Below are 21,836 nucleotides of genomic sequence, written 5' to 3'. Positions count from 1 at the left end.
TGGGGTTACATCTGAAGGACTGCTGCTCACACGTTTTACATTTTCCACTCTTGGAAAGGTCTTTTCAAATAGATATCCAACTGGGCACAGTTTACAGGAGGTCTCATGTCCATAATTGGCATCAAATGTTGCTGAACTTTGGACCTGTTGTTACGATGAAAAGATTCCCAGTGAAAGAGGAAAAAAAAATTCTCTTTCTTCTACATCTACTGGTTGGGATTTCTTCAGATTCACTTTGTTGGAGTGTGATGGATTGGATTGCACACTGAACTTGATATACTGCGTGACCTGGTCCATCCTCTGAAGGTGGCTCTGTCGACTGTGCTATTAGGATGACCGCCTGAGATGATGCCCATTCCACTCTGTAATCTGAGACTCTTGAAAAGGAGATGAAAGTAGAAAAGATGAGAACACATGTATTTTAGAATTTTGAGATATACAGTATAGTAATCGATCAGCAAGAAAGATATTTCTACAATTACAAAAACTATGTTCAGTTTTCCTCACCAATGGGTCTGTTTAGATTCAACATTAACCCATGTTTTCAGTCAATAATAAGCCCTTTTGGAAAGTCCAAAGGCCATAATATTTAATTTTTAATTTTTATTGTACTTAACTAGCTCTGTTTAACTAATTTAACAATATTATCGCCCTTACATTTTTGATGACATTTTAAAATAATTGGTTGTTTCTATCTCTCCTGCATAGATGTCATGGCCAATTTGTTTGGTTTTGTAGTTAAATGTATAAAATGTTGATCTGAAGTGCATCTTCAGCAGCATTAATTGCATCTTTTAGGAGGCAGATAAGAGCCCCTGCATAATTTGCACTGTGTGCACATGGTGTTTGCTGGTGTGGATCCAGCTATTTTGTAAGATGATGCATGTGATTTTGGCGAGTGTGTTTTGGGGATTTTGTTGTGACATTGTCATTGGCTTTATTTGTTTATTAATTTACCTATTTATCTATTTAATGATGCTAGTATAATATATTGGATCGTGATTTACATGTCGGATTTTTTCGGATTGGGCTGCTGGTTTGATTCCCCTTCAACTGGTTCAAAGTGTCCTTGCATGTCAATGTTCTGCTGCTGCTAGTGTGTGAAAAAGCCAAATAGCAATGAAGAAACTACTATATAAACAAGTCCAATTTGTGTTTTCTACATGAACTCCTAATAGATACCCAGTAAAACATCACTTGCCCTGTACTTATGCTTGTAAATGCATCAGGGTGCGCCATAGGCAGCTTTTGCATGAAGATAATGAGCATAATAGATTTAGTTTATTAAAATGTATGATAATGTTCTCATCTTGGAAGCCTCCATCATCAACATATTAACAAGAGTGTGAATCTTGACAGGGAAACCCCTACGTATAATGAGCATGTAATGAACAAAAATAATGACACAGTAACTTTGCCTGATTTGGTCAGTATGTAAAGCCACATAAATTAGTATTTGAGTATAGTTTGACATTAGAAGTCAATATGTATAGGCCTTTATCACAGTTGGTAGCCAAAATAATAACAATAAGAATACTTCAGGATGATAAAAGAGGTCATTGATTTTCCCTCTTGTTGTGCAATTCAAAGCAGGTTCAGTGAAAATTTTCAAATCTGTACAAATATACAAAATTGAAAAAAATCCTACTGAGTTATAGTATAAAGCATCCTAAATGTGGAAGGAGAAGGAAGGAGGCAAACTTAAACAGATGAAACGTGTCAATGAAATAAGAATCGCTTGCTCTTGTCTCCCCTTTTGCCTAAAGACCCCATTACTTTTTGGAAGATGAAATGCTGAGCTGGATATCTTTAGTGCTTCTGAAGGAGAAGAGCATTTCGTATTACTCTAATTCTGCCAACTCCTGTATTTTCCTGTAAGGACATGGGAGATAAGACCAGAAGATTAACTGAGAAAACTGATAAAAGTGTGCTAGGTCTCTACAATTACAAAATATTTTCTCATTCTCCCAATCAAGTGACAGATTGTTACCTCAGCCTTCTTCACCTTATTGTCAGTCAAATGACTATGATAGCATGGATGTTCTTGCACTCAGCCAGATGATAAAATATACATCACACACACATACATACACGCAGCCACGCATGCATATTTGTGTGTGTGTGTGTGTGCGTGTGTGTCTGTGTGTGCGCATGCGTGCACACGCACCAGTACACACACAGACACACTCATACTCTTCTACTCCTATTTGTTTCAAGTCCTAGCTTCATTTCAGTCTAGGTCTCTATGTAATTTGACAAACCTACATTCTCCTCTCATCCAGGTGCTGTTGTGGTCGTCTGATAGGTCAACACGTTGGTCTACCCCCAGGCATCTCTTCCACTCAGAATGATAAGGCAGAGCAGTTGCCCAAGAATGACAGCTTGTCCGAGAAGTGGTCGATCAGCAAACACACACAGCTCAGCCCCACTGATGCCTTTGGTACCATCGAGTTCCAGGGAGGGGGACACTCCAACAAAGCCATGGTGAATCTGTTAACACATCTATATTAACATTTACCAGGAGAAACAGCACTTTTCAACATCCCAAAGCAAGCCATTGTAGACGATCCCCTGAAAGGTTTGGATGGATCAGTGAAAAGTAACAGACTTGAAATTGGTGGAAAACAATTCTCTTCTGTTTTGTGTAAAAATGACAGAATGTATGGGTAAATTACCCTGCCCATTTCACAAATGTATTCAGTAGGTAATGATTCAAGTGATCCTCTGATATTTGGTTTTAATAACAAATAATTAACAAGATTCCAACTTGAATTTGATGAAAAATATCCCTCTTTCTTCTGTTTTTGTTGATATGGGTGCAATGACAAAAATACACGAAAGATACCGTTCGTGTTGCAATGGCATGCTTCCAGTGATATGGGAATTCCATTGGAAAACAGGATTAGTCCTCTGTCCTCTGTAACTCTGATTTTTTTTAGATAAAACAAAAAGAAAAAGGAAATAAAACCTCCCTAAAGAAAAACAAACCAACATAAAGCAAAGTAAACAGATAAACAGAAAAAAGAACTTATGTCACCATTAATCCTCCAATCATTGCAAACCCTATGTGTTGTATAACTTGCAAATGAGAAGGAATGATATGAGGAAATTTTATCCAAAATGGCATCTAACATAAAAGCACAACTGCATGTCTGAACATGATTATTTACTTGCTCAGATTCTTGAAAGAAGATGAATAAAAGGTAGATAAAGTATTTACTGTCATATAACAACACATTGGTACAAGACCAAAGGTAGGCAAAGGGAATTTCACTCAAACTTTGGTCTGTATCATATGTGGAAATTAATTGATTTTTCATTTTGATGATACAGAATTTAAATATTAATTTAGAGATCATTTGAAAAGAGAAATCACAATTGTTTCCTCTCCCCTGTCAGATTGTAGAGGTGAACTAACACTGTCCAGATAACAGCTGCTTTTGCAAAATACGAAATCACCACCATAATGATGTTTGTAATTCAAAGTTACAAGCAAGTTACAAGCTGTTTACAAGCACATTGTCCCATTGTTACATCACACATCAGCAGTCAAGGAATTTGGATGATTATGGCTAAATTGGTCTTATTTATTCTAAGTATTAGATTATTCATCAAGACACAGGTCAAGGCGAGTCTCTCATCTGGGAAATATTGTTAGTAGATTTAGAATGTGTGTAGTCCTCAAATCCTATAAAACATCTGTCCTAAATGTTTATGGAATGAAAAATGAAAACTTGGCACTCGGGCGCTGAAACACGGGCCTATCATTTATTTCACAGTTTTGTTTCACAAGCTATTGTTTCAAAAATGGATCGTGTGTATGCATGATTGTTCTTATACTTATGTTAATGTGCGGAAATATGCTGGGATATTAATGCACTGGTCTCTCTCATACCTTATAATTTGCAGTATGTGCGAGTGTCTTATGACACTAAGCCTGACCTGCTGCTCCACCTGATGACCAAGGAGTGGCAGCTGGATCTGCCCAAGCTGCTAATCTCAGTCCATGGGGGACTGCAAAACTTTGAATTACAGCCCAAACTCAAGCAGGTCTTTGGCAAAGGGCTCATCAAGGCTGCCATGACAACCGGAGCCTGGATCTTCACTGGAGGGGTCAATACAGGTCAAGTACATGTGATTAAAAAAAAAAGTCTTAATTTGATTACATTTGCAAATGGAAATATAAGATACAGGGCATGTACAAAGATCCTCTATTTGTCTGTGTGTCATAATATTTAATTGGATGTTTAATGTGCTTTATTGCTCAGCTCCCTATCTATATAAATTGTGTGTCCATGAACTTGTGTAAGAGGAAATTTCTCCAGAAGTTATTAGCTATTAAACAGTCATCTATAAGACTCCATGTGGGCAGTCAAAGTGGTTGTTGACTGTAATATTAAAAAAATACTTTTTTTCATGGAATGCAAGATATAACATATTTCTCTCCATGCAGAGATTCAGTTACAGTAATGGTTTGAGAAGTTACAGCTTTAAAATGATTTCATAATGAGGTCATATGATATCTTCTGATGTTTGCCTATAGCTGGTTTCCCAATTACTGACTGAGAGTAGCAGACCTCAACACTAATGTCAACTCTTATCAACTGCATTTAATGTGAAAGAAGCAGCCTAATCTTTAATCTTTTTTTTTTGTTTGTTTGTTTTTCATCACATACTTATATTTTCAAATATAGGGGTGATTCGCCATGTAGGCGATGCACTGAAAGACCATGCATCTAAGTCGAGAGGAAAGATTTGCACCATAGGAATTTCTCCTTGGGGCATTGTGGAAAATCAGGAGGACCTTGTTGGCAAAGATGTAAGTATTTATTTTTTTTCATATTGATATTCTCTTTTGAAGCTTGATGAAACATATATTTAAACTGTTAAATGCAAGATTTTTGCTCCAGATCTAGAGGTTTTTATGTGCAAGTACCGTATGTGAAGAAATACCAGTCAGTCAACAGTGTACTGGACCCTGTAAATCCCTTTGAACTGATTATTACCAAGGCGCTGAGTAAGCCCTTCTTTACTGTGAGAAACACCCCTTCTGGGAGGGATGGACAGCTCACTGAAGTCTGAGGAACCAATGTTGTGTTAGAGTTAAATGTCATGGGAGTGTGCAGCACAAAGCTCGAGCAAACTAGTTAAGTGAGCCAATTGATGTTGGAGGCTTAAATCAGATGATTAATTGCTGTTGCCTCACACTTGGTTAGTCTGAAGTGCATAGCCTGCAGTCAGATGAGTGTCTTTTTTCATGGACTAGATTTTGCCCCAGCAAAACAAAACATGTAAGATAATACAGTAATAGTCATATACATGTGGTCCAAATGCCTTGCCTTTGTATGCATATTTTTTGGACTTCATGCATTCTCACACGTTACTATAACTAAGAATTTTTTAACCTAGACTTAAACATCAACGACCACTGGAGCCTTTATTCAGTGTACTAATGGTTTACTACCATATCATATACATTTTGAAGTGCACAAGTATGGAAGGTCACACAAAGTTGTCTTGTTTTTCCAGGTGGTGCGTCCATACCAGACAATGTCCAACCCTATGAGCAAGTTGACCGTTCTAAACAGCCTCCACTCACATTTCATCCTGGCAGACAATGGCACCACAGGAAAGTATGGTGCTGAGGTTAAATTGCGGCGCCAGCTCGAAAAACATATCTCTCTGCAGAAGATCAACACACGTGAGTGGAATATAGCATATGTGACCTATTTCACCCAAATTGCCGGTAGATGGGGTATTTTTCAGTGACACCTAAAGTGATAACAGCAAAGTGACACAATAATCCTTGTTATATTAACAGAAGTATTGTGGGTTAATTAGGTTCAAACTCTGTCATTGAGCTAAATGAATGTCTCCTTCCTTATACTAGGCACATGCTCCCAGACAGTGTATTTTTAGTTATCTCGGGTTCAAATGTGTGAGGTTTTGAAACTGTTCTTTCCTTCAGGACAGGTTTATTTTTTTCTTTCAAAGCTTTCTGGCAACCTAGATTAAATTTTTTTCCCCCAAAAAAATTAATGAAAATCATAGAAAAATCAAATCAGCTTTATAATATGCACATTACAGACAGCAAGAATAACATACAAACAGAATGACAAGACTATAGACACAACACATGAAAGAATGAAAGGTAGGTCAGGACGGATCTTTTCTTTCAGAATGTTTGCCTGGCTTGATGCAGGTATTTAGATCCCGAAGACAACACCACAGATAAAAGAGTACTTTGACATGTTCTGCGTTATCCTATAATTTGACAGGCATAACTAAAAGGATATTATAAACATGAGTGGTTAAATATTTCCGCTAAACTTTGCATTGGTGTAGAATTCTCTGTATCTCCATTTTGAAAAATTGTTTTTTTAAACTATGTGATTTCTAAAAGGATGGCAGGGTAGATAAATATTACACATTTATACAATACAATAACACATATCTTGATATATGTGTATGCACATGTACATATGCAATGGATAGATAGATAGATGGATAGATGGATAGATGGATAGATAGATAGATAGATAGATAGATAGATAGATAGATAGATAGATAGATAGATAGATAGATAGATAGATAGATAGATTCTGTATACATGCACAGGATATTTAGACGATGGCACATTGCGTTTCTCAAATTTTTGTGTCCACACATCACAATTGAAATGGAGTTGTAACACAAAATGTATTCTCTTCTGTCTTTTTTCTCATTCTCTGTCTCTGACATTGTCTCTCTCTGCCTCTTTCTCTTCCACACACAACCACTTAAGCCTTTCTGCCATCCCTAAATTAATTTCAATAGCCATTTGCAGTATTGTTGTGTCAGATTTGGCAACAAACCTGGGTCAAAGAAATTGTGTTTGCAGACATGAATTATTTATTGTCTTCTTTTGCTGTCAACATAGACCCATTAAATCGAGGATTTGTTTGGCATTACTGCACTTATTTTTAACATCAGTGCAAGAAAGCCTGGCAGGAGTTGCTCCTGAACTGACAGACTGAAAACAGTATATGAATCTAGCCTTGTGTTTGTCAACTTTATTTTCACTGCCAGACTGATCATTGATGCTCTCCCGTAGTGATATGTAAATCTTAAATTTAACACTTATAGATATAGTAGCAATTTCTTTGAATCCATGATTTCAGAGACTTTCCAAAATGGGTTTTCAGGGGTCACTAAATAGCAATATACTTCAGATATTCTATGTTTCTGGTCATGACCCATTCATGTGACCTATGGACTTCCCTTTGTCATCCTATGCCTGGACTCATACAAAAGGGGCTGGGAAGGCAAAGGGACGCCCAGTCGTCATGCAGTCATCAGAAGCACTGTACAATGGTAATGTTCTATCCTTGGTGAAATATTTTAACCTATTCTGAGATCACAGAGGAAACTAATGCAAAGGAGAATTTGGTTTTAAGTCAAAGGGGTAAACAACTGAGCTATAAGTCTGTTGCTTGTCGTCTGTTAAACCAGCATGCATCCTTTCACTTGAACAGCCTGTCTTGGGAAACACCCACAACTATGGATCGGCCCCAGTGAATATCATGTCAGCTTTTTGTCAGCTTGTCAGCTTTTTCTTACCTCACCCGAGCTCCAGTTGTCATCTGTTTTGGGAATTAGACAATTTATGGGCACCAAATTAGCAGGCCCATATAGCATCAATTGTATAAATTATCATGCTGTCATTATTGATAGTTAAAAGCTTTACCATCAAAGACCCTTTCTTGTCATTTGAAACAAAACATGGATCTTGAAATCCATTACTAGCTTTTAGTGTGTATTTTAGGACTGACATCATCTTCTGCTCCATGCAGAGCTACACACTTGAAGCTCCTTGCTGGTTTGAGATAAAAGTAGTGGAGCCTCTTCTTATTTGAATAAATTGACATGAGGCTGCTATACGTTGGACTAAATATAAACCCAATGAGTTCCAGACTTCTGACTGGATTTTGCTTTTCAGTGAATGAAACCCTGACTTTTGGCATGCTGCCATGCTGCCTTGTTGACAGAGTATGTATTCTGCATTGAAATAGAAATGCCAGTTGAACAACCCCACCCCCCTCACAGGGAGAAAAAGGAGTAGTTCATTCAACATTTCAAACTAAATCATCATCTGCTGTTACTTAACTTTTTTTTTTAAATCAATGTCTTAATCACCCATCATAAACACTTGTGAACAATAGATGAACAATATCACCATGCTCTCAGTGACAGTGGCAATAAAGCTATAAAAGCTCATTAGTCTGTTTTTCACAACAAACCTCTCAAGATTTGGTTAAGAAACACTCCATGAGAAATACTTTCAATATCTTCATTCGAAGTCAATGAATCAATCAGTCAGTCTTATCCAAAATCCCTCCTTTTCATCAGTTTGACTTGGTGATTCACAATTTTCTTTACATATCTGGACACGTCCATGAAGAAATAGGCTGTTAATGATATTGTGAAAACAGCAATCTATACTGATCTTACGACAAGAACATTTGACAGAAGATGCATAAAAATGGGTTTTTAATTTACAGATTCATAGTCATATCACTAAGTTAATGACACCAGGTAAGTAATTCCACTCTATTTGGCTCTGCCCAACACTTTATCACATGAAGAAACAAAATGATGTCACAAATTTGTCACAATATGAGCTGTAGTATCCCTTCTTCCTCATAAAATCGTCTGGGTGTTAACACCTCAGATATCATCCAACTCATCCAAAACTACCCTCTTATTGTCCTCACCATCCCCAAGAAAACCATCCTGTTAATCGAAAAGACAGAGAAAGTAAATAATCAACATACGTAAAAGATTTACAAAATACATCTTCATCAAAGAAATCTTTTAACATTAAAAGCCACAATAAATTTGCCTGTGAGCTCATGCAAAAATGTCTTGAGATACCAGCGCCCATTATTCATATTGAAATATCTACATTTATTATGTTGTAAATGTCTTTGTTCCTTGAAATATGTCTGTTATTTATTTAGCCGGTTGATTTTGATTAATTCCACTGTCAGGAATACAAAAATGGCAGGGGATGGTTGTTAGCCTGTTACTGAAAGGGTACCAGCTAAGTTCTGTGGTTGGTAAGGGGTGGCTGAAAGCAAGATGTCCGTGTTTTTCTTGACTGTAACAGGTGCCATATATTGCCAAATTTCCCCTTTGACATGAGCTAAACGAATTCCCATACGGTTCTTTATTTCTGCAGTTTTTTGTATAATGTAGTTTGTGATACTTTATTCACAAGTGTAATATTTTGGGAGCTGCATACTACAGATAATAAATGTAAAGTAGGTCTGGCTACGAAAAATGTGCTCTCATGTTATAGGAGCAGGACTTCAGGTTGTATTACACAGGTTTGTTTTCCATGTAATGCTGCTTCCTAAATACGCTATTACATTAAGTATGTCAGTATGATGTAATGTACAGCATAATTTCCTTCTTCATTCCCTACTGAGGGGTTGGCAGGCAAGGTCCATTTCTTGATTTGATTACCTGTCCATGGTCATTCTAGGAGTATATCAATTTTCCTTGCAGTGAGGCTTTTATGGGATCCAGCTGTAGCCTGGGGTCCTGAGTTTAAAGAAATCAAAAGAGTGGAACAATAGTTTAGGTCTGATAGCTGAACATTTAGGGATAGGTTTGGGGTCATCTATATAAATATGTAGTATGCTTGTATGCTATGTGTATGCTATGTACGCTATGTATTTTATTTTTTCTCACAGTCACATATGCTGCTGTCACATACAAGAAATGTGGTTGATAGATGTGCATAATCTCCCACTGCAGTATTTTTATTGAGTCAATGGCTAATCCTGCTGTGTGTTTTTTTTTCTGTTTTTCCTCTTTGGGATGGGTCTCTCAGGTCTTGGTCAAGCTTGCAAAACTCCAACAGTCACATTTTGGTGTGGATTCATTTTCCTCAGTTTCCCATCACCAGTTAAGACACCTTTCAAACACATTTTTTAACACATTGTTGGATCTCTTAAACCCATTCAACTACACTCCTAGTGATTAAACATGTTTACTTTCTTTTGTCTGCTCCCTATTGCACATTTTTGATTGTGAAAGATAATTTTTACCATTGACATAAGTGAAAAACTAAGAAAAATGTCAAAAGTACTGTTCTGTGTGGTGCAAACAACATAAATGACTTAAGACAGGGCACATGGCTTGGGAACTTATGGAAATGGTGGATGGATAATAACATCACAGGAGGTTCAAAGTAATCCAGATGATTGTGCAACAGATCATGGCCAGGTAATAAAAAAGATAGATAAATAAATAGCTATGTAATATTACATGCAGAGCTTGGACACCGGTCATCTTGATTTGCTCCAATTCTTTGACGTAACAGTACCTGTTCAGTCATGCGATCTGCAGTAATTATCACCAGATTGCAACATTGACCCTCTGTTCACATATCATTTACTTGATTACCCAGCCTCAATCTAGACCACAATAATCCAGATTACTTTGAATCTCCAACAATGTTATTCATTTTATTTTTTTATCAACCAGGATGATTTACCATGGTAAGGTTAATTTCCCATAGTTCAATAAAGCTAGTCAATGTCTTGCTTTCAGACAAGTCACAGGAGAGCTGAGCATATTAATCTATTTTTTACAAAAAAGCAATATATTTAATACCGGGTCTTCAGCTGTTGCATAATCTTACAAACTGATGGAGAAAAATAAAAGCGGTATTAATCCTCCTGCAAATTAACCCAATACTTAGTGTTTATATATTGTAAATCCTATAATCGGTTTGTTCAAAGAACTTGTGGACTTCAAGACACAAGCTCAATGGTCTCTGCCACTTAAGTCGTGATTGATATGTCTGATTTTTTTTAAACTATTCGTTTTATGGTATACTTCAAAATATATAATGAATTGTCTAAGATACATTTACATAATAAATGCAATAATAAACTGGTAAAAGGTCTTTGCATAAAAGATAATAATAAAAGACAATATCCGAGTGGATGATGAGAACCTTCTTGAGTATCATATATTGTATATCATTGTATATCAATCATATATATCATATTATTTATACTTTATATAGTATACACTTTACACTTAATTCTAATCAACATTCAACTGTATTCATTTTAAATGTAATGGATGTAAATGAATGGTGAAAATGACTGAGATTTCTTTTTATAAAAGATAGACTTGTTTGGGTTGTTGTTCCTGCATTGTTTTCAGAAGATATCTGTAAAGTGTTATTACCATTTCTAAGTCTGTATAATTTTCTCTATACTATCATAGCTGTACTACAATATACAAACAGTAAGATAAGTTTTTGTTTTTACTTGTTGTTGTTTTTTTTCATTCTCTTAGCATCTTTATAACCCACTGGTCCCATTTCAAAAGCAGAGCATATTGACTGCCTCGTGATATTTTTCACCTGCTGATTTGGTTATTTTCCTTTTGTGAGCTGCCATGCCTAAAATAGGCTTTTTCATGTGGGTCAAAAAGTATGTGTATGTATTTATAGCTGCAGCTCTTTTCATTGAATCAACGTAATAATGGTGGAAAAAGCCATTATCCATACTAAACATCCCTAATGATGTGCTGGTTCTGAAAACGCTTTTTTTCTACTATCACTTCGCCCACAACCTTTTGAAGTTGTTACTTAATGTCACACCAAAGGATAAGAGAAGAAATACATTAAATGAGTGGCAGAAGCCAGTCTCTCTCCAAAACTCCATTGCACTTTTTTTTTTACATGTATCAAGAAGAATAACGACTTTTAATCACACAACAGACTCTAGAAACGAACTAGGTAACTGTGAAGGGAAATGGAATAAAAAATGAAAAAAAGTTGGAGAGAAAAAATAATTTAAATGAGCAAGTGGTTTGACGCCACAGAGATTAAATGTACACTTGATGGGTCTTCACTGATAACCTGAGATGGGACAGTGAAATAGTAGTAGGAGGGAAGAACGACATGCTTCATCCTTGATTGTTTTTCTTATTTTTTTCTTCAATGTAAAATGAACAATTAGGAAAAACAGTACTAATCTATCTTATTTGTATTTTCCTATGTGCTCATGCAATTTTAAACTACACTTTACAGACTCTGCAAGGACACAAGTTAGTAATTTCAGCAAGTTCAGATTAAGTCAAGAATAAAGGACAAGTATGAATAAGGCACCTTGAGTGTGCCTTCTTCCATTCAGCATATATTACAAGATTTACAGGAGTACTTTGTGCATTAAATATGTGCACAGATGTAGGCATGTGTGTATGTGTAGCTGCCTGTGTGTGTGCACTTGTGTCTGCTGTATATCCTTCACTGACCTGCCTATGGAAGCAGTTACATTAATCACAGCATAGAGCAAAAGATGCTGTGGTAATTGAATCAAGAAAGTATAGGGCCTTGCCTTGCAGATTAACAATGACATCTTGACCTCTGCTGTGGAGTGGACAATACAGAGGAGGTTATAGTAAAATTATGGTTGATGGAAAGTGCTGATTCTTTTTGTAAGTAGAGCTGTAATTTGTCTTTCAACATGAGTATCCCACTTTTACAACTAATTTAAATTGTGTCCCACACCTGGAGTTTGTCATGTGACTAATCCCCATCTAAATTTAAAAGTACTGCTGTTTTTAGTAATGCAAAGGCACAAGAGAAATTACATGGAAAATAGTGCATGGTACGTAGAAATTCCATTGATTTTTGTTTCTAAGAAAATATTTTGGACCTCGGGAAGGTATTCAAAACTTTATCCGAACCATAATCGTTTAAATATTCACTCAGGTCAGTTTTCTTGGTTTAGTAAGGGTTCGCTGTATTTATTGCATTTCTGTCTGGCACAGTTTATTAAAAATGTCAGTCACGTAAGAACAAGAGGACATGGCGGGGACAAGGGAGCTCATGCACATTTAGGCACAAAGAAATCGAAAAAATGAAAACACAAGTGATAAACAGGAACTGCTGGAGTGCTCAGTCCTGTGGTTCAGAGATAACAGAGCCCACACCAGGGAGGGTTTACTACAAGGCTTACCCCAGGTACAGTCTCAGGTTGAGAATATGCATGGGTGACATCATGTTATTTGGAGTGGTAACAATATGAGGGAATGTTCAATGATGTGAACTGTGCTTCATCTGGAAAACGAGAGCATGTCCGGATCTCAACAGGAGAGTACTTCTGTACACTAACAGAGGCCATCCAATATGCTGAATACATGAAAGCAAAACCTTTCAGATTAATTTTTCCCCTGTTGCAGTAGAATTCTACATCCTATGACGACGAGCGGATCGAATTACTGGTGCAATCCTCAGTAATGAATTTCTTACAGTTAATAAATAAACAGCATCAGATCATTTATCAAAACCTTCCCCATAGATGCTTCAAGTCAACTTTCATGTATGACTGAATTCCTTTTTTGGCAATTTGTATGTATGGCGCTAGTTAATCTAAACAAACCGCTTATCTCTGCTCAACAGTTATGTTGTATAAAAACTGTCTGGCCACTTGTGGTAAAACTTTGAAATTAGTGAAACTGTCACAGGAAGAACATGTATCAGATTTGTGATGATCCCGAATCAAGTAGAAATGCACGGTGTTTGTTGCTTTTGTTCAAGTACTATGAGTGGCTTTTTTTTTTTGGCCAAATCTTCAGTAGCTTGGGTGGGTGTCATCACACAAGGAGCAAAGTTATTGATGTTCTCACTTTCTTTTCCAAAACAGTGTCACTCTTACACAGCCAGAATCTCACGTTTTGTTTCATAAACCGCAGAACTAAAGGAGTAACTTCCAATCATCTTCAGAGGCTTTCACTGAGTAGGAGCTAAGCAGTTAACTTCCAAATAGCAATCTTTTTACAGGAGATGAAGGACAATTTCTTTAATTCTGATACAGTAAATAGGTTGAACAGCTACAGGAAGGGTTTGTAGATTTGAAGAACAAATATCAATCTAGGGCCATATGACAGACGCAGCCTTGAAAATGTGTGTGATTAGCACAAACACAAATACTGGTATATACGGCAAAACATCAATTTGATTTGAGGCAGATATAACAAATGGGCTGACCAGCAACGTTATAGCCAAATGGATGGTTTTGCAGGAAGGGCCGCCAGATATAGATGGCTGAGATATTTTCACTCAGCTATATTCAAAATCCCACTCTCCTCCAATGATCCTATCAACCTATTTCACTGGTGATTGTGTTTCTCAGAAAATGTCCCATGGAGTGTAAAGGTTCAGCACCGTACAGTCTATTTATTCATCTTTTAGTGTAATAAACCACAATTTTAAAAAAGGCTGTAATTGATTCACATTTGATTAAACAATACCTTAGATTTCAACATTCAATGGTTGGCTCTATTATCTTTATTCACATTATCCCACTGTGTATTTATCCCACTCATCCCTTTGTGTATTGTATTCCTTTACCAATAATTTCCTGCAAACACTCCATGATATTACAGTCTATACAAAACATTATTACACTAACTGGCTAACTGGTAATAGGTTTCGGTAAAACCAAGTCGATTCATTTGTGGCTGACCGGAGGGGGGCATAGACCCTCAGGATATAATGATTTGTTTTGGACACAGCCCAGGAACTGATCACTTCTGATCAGGTTGCCCAAAGTTGAAAGATCCCAAACTCCCACAGGGGCCTAGTTGAATATCAGAACACTTTCACTACCAAATTTGAATGTTGACAGATGTTGAAAAAAAACCTTGTCCCTTTGAAGGTGATTACTGCCAAATAGCCTTTTCATTCATGTATTTATTTTTCGTTTTGTGTAAAACTTTTTATTATAAGCAGAACAGAAAAGATACCATACAGGAACAAAGCAGGGTGAGTAAAAGACAAAAGGTAGCATGAAAGTATCCAGCAGATATGACATTGATTGCGATGTTGACCATTTACATTGTTCTTTTCTACAATATCAATGTTGACTAAAGAACTTTGGTGCTTGAATGGAAAAAGGTAATATTTGTCAAAGAAATAAAAAGGCAAGCAAAAGTTATACTGGCCGCTCACCCAGTTGGAGCCAATAAATACCCATGACTACTGAAGAATCATCATCAGCCTCTTTTTAAGGGATAATATTTTGTTCTATATTTATATCACTTCACATGCTGTAATTTTCAGCACGTGAATGTCTGAAGATAATGTGAGATTTATAATCATTTACACACAAATACACTCCAATTGTATCAGTGCACACACAAACCAAAATATTGCATCACTTTGCCTGTGCTCTCCTTTCAGATGATATCTTTTCCTAGTCTGTTCCTTTCTTCATTATTGATTCTCTCCCTCTTAGTCTTGACAGACTCTAAAATGATCAGCCTCTTTGTTGGGGAAAAATAACAAAATACCTTGATGTCACAAAACACAGGGACAGGTTTTAAAGAAGTCTTGTCCTCGTAGTTATCGGTATCCCGCTAACCTTTAACTCTGAAGCCCTTTGAGTCATATTCCCCCAAACATCCTGTGTTTGAGTTCTGCTCAAGGGGCGGTGCCTCATTTTTTATTTATTTTTTGGTCACATATGCCATGATGGCTGCATAGATAGTGACCCACATACTGCAGTGCACCTCCTCTGGTCATGCTAATGCTAATTTGACACATATAGTACAAGGACATTGTCAAGTGTATGCACATGCAAACACCTACAACCCCACACAGAGACACAAAGATGACTCATTGCTCCATTCCTAATTAGCACAATTTAAGCACGTTATGTGTGCACTGCTTACATGCCCCGACCCATCATCCCCCTCACATCGCAAATCATTCTCGCATCTCGCAGACTGGATAAATGTAAAAAGTTATATCCATTGAGTTCAATGCATACTTCTCTCTGTTTTTTTCTCCCTCTTGGTTTTTCTCACTTCTCCCAGCAAGCTTCCCACCCGAGAGATAAAGTGTGGGCACTGGCTTAAAACAATAGATGGCATACAAAGAGACAAGAGAGGCAGAGAAAGCAACGGTTTGACAATTGTTTTGTCTGATGCGTTGGAGTGTGCGAATGATGCAAAGCTACTTTTACTGCAGAAGGGAGGAAATAGGAGATAGAATAGGATATTTCTTCCTAAAAAAAGAAGACTTGATGTGTTTGTTGAACAATAATAGTTATCAAGTATTCATTTTGAAATTTTCATATGAAATAATTGGGCTATTTTCAGCAAAATATGGCATTTGTTAAAACTTCTATAAACATTCCTTCGTAGCTGCATCTCTAAAGATTTTATTGGAATAAAAACACCTTAAGTATGTACATTAACGCAACAAATGCCTGTTGTAACTTGTCATTGCTGAATATTATTGTACACATTTAAAAAATTGCATAATGATATAATACTAATAAGTAGTAATGTAGATAGAAATAATTTCTACAAGAGGTTTTGTAACTTTCAAGTTATGACTTTCAAGTTGTGTGTCAGTGAAAAACCTGTTTTGAAGTAAGCTGTTTTTTGACAACCTCTTAAGCATCCTTCTAATAATATTTTAAGCACTGTGCATAAATAATTGTGACCACTTAATAGTCTGTAAATAAAGAGAAACATGGAGTAGCATATCTCTTCATGAAGAGGGGCTTCTTTCAGAAAAACTGCTTGAAGGATCGGAGAGGACCAACACTCAACAGCCCTTTGATTTAGCTCATGATTGGATCCCTAAGGATTTAAGTGGCAAAATGAATGCAACAAATTTTGGTTTTGATTGTTAAATTTTGTTTCTTTAAGGTAAAAAAGAAAAGGCATATAACATGTGTACTGACTGACATATCTACAACCATGTCAGTGAAACAGCATCAGGTCACGGCTGTACTTATTTCACATTGGTAACTTGGATTATAGCAGTCAAACTGATACCCTTTAATTTTGGTAATTTTATAAATGATAGAACCACAGCCTCGGCTGGGACATTATTACAGATTTAGCTTGTCTTCGAGAATGCTTTTCCCGTATGCACACCTTACCATTGTTGTACACACAATGAATTATGGAAACTCCAAATAGAACAATTGCATCTTCTCTAAATGTATTGTCTAAAATGAGAGCCGTACTGGCTTGTGTTGTCACATTGCGGGCTTTCAAATATGTGTTGTCCTCATTCAACTGAAAAGGAGATTTTGGACCAATGATAAAAGTATACATTAATATTTTTCTTTTTTTTCATTTTTTTTTTATGTTTGCCGTGGTTGGGGACAAGGAGCCCATTCCTGTTGTCATTGGTCAAGGGGGTCCCCCTTCAACTTATCACAGGACAACATATAGAGGCATACAAGCGTTTGCTCTCTTATTTACACATCAGTGCAGTTTCGGGTCACCAATGAACCTACTGCATGTTTTTGGACTGAGGGGAAGCCAAAGAATGGAGGAAACCCACGCAGACACAGGGAAAAACTCCTCACAGAAACGTCCCCTGTCAGAATCAAACCAGGGACCGTCTAGCTTTGAGGTGCAAGCACTAAACACTGCAAGTTTTCATTAATTTGTTAATTTTCATTCCACTTTCCATTTAGAATGTTAAATGTAAAACAAAGAAAGAATGAAAAAAATCTAAATGCAGCAAGAATGATATAAACCTTTTTTATGGTCTTTTTATGGACTTTTTTGTTGTTGTATTTTTCAAATCAAATGAAATATTTTCCTGTTTCATATACAGTGCGTGTCAATGAGGTGCAATAGATAGAATAGGATAGGATATTTTTCGTGGATGAAAAATATTTTGAATGCTAACAGCATTTTATGCTACAGAAAATACATAATGGGAGCATCAGACAAAGAAAAAAACATTTTGTGTATTTTATTCAAATGTGAATCGCTCCATTTGAGTAGGTCTCAGTGCTTAAAGGCAGATTTTTTTCTTCTTGCAATTAACTGACACAGCTGTGCTTCCCACTGCTCCCCACTCTCACTGGTACCCCTGCATCACCTCAAAAGAGCACAAGTACTCAGTATCAATTTTTGACACAACACGAACACAGGCAGTTCACTAATGCCGGAAACGACGAAAGCTAGAGAGCTGAGCAAAAAAAAAAAAAAAAATGAATCAAGACTATAACGCTAACTAACTATAATTCCAATTCTGTCTCACATTCTTGTGTGTTGTTTATTCGTGGATGGAACAGTGACGTTTTACCACTTTGAAGTTGACGAGACCCCTAAAATATTCTCCTTATGTAACTGTCCCTGTTGCAAGGCTGCATGAGGCTGCATGTGTGAGGCGAAGTGTTATGGTTTTGGGCATGCCTCTGAACGTGTGTTTGTGTGTGTGTGTGTGCCACATATTTATGTGTGTCTGGATGTTTGAAGACAGAGTATGCTGTTCCTCTGTGAAATATGCAGACTTTGATGAGAGTGGAGGGTGGGGATATTCAGGTAGTTACACAGCTTTTGAATTAGAGGAGCCAAAAAAACTGGCAGAAAATACTGCCACATCAAACAAATTGAGAGGGAGAGGATAAGAATTGAGTGGCTTTAGATGGAAGCACCAGAACGAGGGAGACAGGAAGAGAAGTGGATAGTTGGAGGGGGCAGGGGGTTGCGGTGTGAGCAGTAGAGGAAATTGATTAGGCTAAGAAAGCCAAATAAGGGAAGACGGAAAGGGGTATGGAAAAAAAAGGGGTTTCTGCTTTTATTAGGTCTTATAGGTGATTTTCAGTGGCATTGTAGAATGAGAATGAAAAGAAAATAGACAGGAGTTAGATTAGGTCAAATAATTGTAGGAACTCTTTTTTTGTAAGTTGCTTTGGATAAAAACGTTGGACATATGACTGTAATGTAATGTAATGTCTTTAAAACCTACTCAATAAAACTCAGTAGCATCATTCAGATTGATACTCAATAAATCACACTCGACTATTAGAAATGAAGGAATTATACATGGAATAGAAAATTGATTTGGCTATGGTCTCTGTCTTTTTTCTCTCTTTCTCACACACAAACACACACACACACACACACACACACACACACACACACACACACACACACACACACACACACAAGCACAGCCACACTAGGAATGCAAAGTGGGCTGCAAAGTTATTTATGGTTCAATGTCTCAAAGCCTCCCCTTCGTAGCTGGAAAATGTGCTCTGTCCTGGCATTAAAGAGAACATCAAAGGTTTAGTTCAGAAATTTTGATTTTGTATATTCATTTTTTTTAAACGGCATTTCTTTTTCCCTTTTTTGGTTTCCTCCCTCCAAACATTCCCTCATACCCCACTTTCCCTGTCTTGTTTTTCTTTGTGTGCAGGTATCGGTCAGGGTGTACCTGTGGTGGCTCTGATCGTTGAAGGAGGCCCTAATGTGATTTCCATAGTGTTGGAGTACCTCAGGGACACACCTCCTGTCCCTGTAGTGGTGTGTGATGGAAGTGGCAGAGCCTCAGACATATTGGCCTTCGGACACAAATACTCTGAGGAAGGAGGGTATGCGCTTACATTACTAGCTATAATCTAAGGTCAAATTCCAAGACATGAATGGATTGGTTTTGGTAAACAGTAAGACATCATCTTATTCTTGATGCATGTTTATGGGAATTAGAATAAAATGCAAAAATGGCTCAGATGCTTAGAAAACACATGGGGTTTCTAAAACTCACAATTGCATGCTTTATTTTTTTAACACAATAGAATGTTTGTTAATGTTCCTCATGAGACACACATCAAATTCCACAAGCTCAGATGAAAATAGACTCGTCGTCAATGACGCAGAGATAACAGCATTGAGAAGCCCAGTCAACTTTGGTTTCACTTAATGACAACAAATCAAATATAATTGTTTCTCTTCAATTTTTTTTCTCTGTCTGTCTACCTGACCTCATTCTTGATGCCGTCTCTTCTTTTGTTACACACCTCTTTTCCCAAAGCATAATTAATGAGTCTCTGAGAGACCAGTTGCTGGTGACTATCCAGAAGACTTTCACCTACAGCCGCACACAGGCCCAGCATCTGTTCATCATTCTCATGGAATGCATGAAGAAAAAAGAGCTGGTAAGCATCTTCTTCAAACATACATGTTGTCAGACATATATCAAGGGACTGCAGCTACGGAAAATATAAATGGATCACTTACTGTAATATACACACATATATACACAGCATTAAATCTAAATTCATAAAAGTGTGATAACAGCAGCAATTTGAACAGAACTTATTGATCATAATCAGCTTTTTTCATCGAAAACTTTCGTTGTAGCAGTTATCGTCCCTTCTTTTATTAATGACCTATAATGTCAAGTCAATTTAAATGTATGTCTAAATGTTCAGATGATCCTTGGGTCTTAATGGCTTCCGTTTTGCATTTAACAGAAGAAAAATCTTTTGTAAAATGCAGATGACACAAAACCTCAGGGGTCTTGCTCTCTTTGGAAGACTGTCATGTAAAAGTAGCCTGCCAGATGCTGTGCAATGTCAAGCTGGGAAATGCTCTACCCCTCCATTGACTACAGACAATTTATTTATAGGTTAATTTTGTCAGTGGACCAAACAATTGAGCTATATTTAGATAGCAGCTTCATTGCAACATCCTAGAAATGACCTGCCTTAATTTATTTTCTATTTATGTCTGCCATCTGTTTGCTGTGGTTCAAGTGCAGTCCACCACTGATTGTTTTACTGTATATCAACTCTGTAACATTGAACTATTTTATAGATTCTCTTACTATTAGCATAATGTACAGTGCTGCCTGTAATTCCACTGACGGTTGTTTCTGCCAAACAAATGCTTCACCATTTTCTAATGAGCTAGAATGAAGTTTACAATCTCAATAGGTAATGTCGAGATCGCTCCACCAGGCTATAAGGCAAGGAGCCCAGCATGTTTCATGCCTTTAAAGCATTTCAGTGTATTGATTGCATCCGCAGTGGGGTTTCAGGAGCTGACTGATGCTCACGCTGATGGATCATCTGAATACAATACACCACAGCAGAACAATGGTGTGAATCATTCAGCAGGAACAGCTGTAGAGTCTAGATAATCTCATATAGCCTCTCTGTACTTACACAACAATTACCAGTGTCATAATGGAATTAAGCAGGAATAAAACTCAACTGTCTAATTTATTGGTAACATTATAGTCCATCAGCTTTGTCTCGCCATCCATTATTATCTCGAAATTTAACAGATGTTTAGATGCATTTTGTTCATTACTGCCAATGATCAGGGGTGCTAGCTCAACAAGCGGATTGCAATTTCATTCCAAGTTCATCATCCAAAACTTAAGATAAAAACAAGAGAAGACTATACTTTTGTGGTTTATGCATGATTTCTTAATGTAAATGTTTTATCATAATTTCATGGGGATCTTTTATGTGTCCGAGGGTGAAATATCATTAAATATTAATGAGGCATTTATTTATTTCCAAGGCAATTTTCCCTGCAATTTACTTATGTTAATATACATTTCCCAAGCAAACCCCAGGCAAAAGATTTTGGCAAATATTTTCGTGTTACTTATTTCAGGGTTTCTTCTATGTTGAAATGTATCAAAATCAAAAATGTATGCATGTAATACATTGTGCCTTCAAAAATACATAACACTATCCAAGAGACAAAAATTCCTAAATTAATGAACAGTGATCTATACCCTACTGTATACTCTTAACAGTGCCATAAATCATTAAACCATCATTTAAAATGTTGGTGGCATGCTTCCTGAAAATGGATTCAGTAAGAGTAATCTTTCTTGTATGTGATGCATAAAAACTCTAGCTTCTCTCAGACACTTCCTCAGTTGTTATTATCCATGCAGCATGCAGGATCTCAAAAAGCCAGAGTGGATTATAGTCATCATAGCAAGAGAGCAGTTTAGTTAGACTATTTTGGTTCCTGCTGTC

General features: G+C 36.9%; 1 protein-coding gene across 9 annotated transcripts in view; it reads left to right on the top strand.

The window, feature by feature from the left end:
- Positions 1 to 21,836, top strand: part of trpm3 (transient receptor potential cation channel, subfamily M, member 3) — a 103,417-nt gene that overhangs the window by 44,256 nt on the left and 37,325 nt on the right. For all 9 annotated transcript variants that reach the window (XM_086174337.1, XM_086174332.1, XM_086174335.1 and 6 more), the window contains exons 3-8: positions 2,283 to 2,484; positions 3,910 to 4,123; positions 4,695 to 4,819; positions 5,530 to 5,701; positions 19,253 to 19,427; positions 19,868 to 19,991. In XM_086174337.1, coding sequence (XP_086030463.1) covers positions 2,283 to 2,484; positions 3,910 to 4,123; positions 4,695 to 4,819; positions 5,530 to 5,701; positions 19,253 to 19,427; positions 19,868 to 19,991 — 1,012 coding nt within the window. The remainder of the gene's footprint in view (positions 1 to 2,282; positions 2,485 to 3,909; positions 4,124 to 4,694; positions 4,820 to 5,529; positions 5,702 to 19,252; positions 19,428 to 19,867; positions 19,992 to 21,836) is intronic.

Source organism: Fistularia commersonii, chromosome 26 (assembly GCF_037954325.1).
Source record: "Fistularia commersonii isolate RoL2024-O1a breed Wild chromosome 26, RoL_Fcom_v1.0, whole genome shotgun sequence".
NCBI classification, from domain to species: Eukaryota; Metazoa; Chordata; class Actinopteri; order Syngnathiformes; family Fistulariidae; genus Fistularia; species Fistularia commersonii.
This window is presented reverse-complemented; position numbering and strand designations above follow the sequence as displayed.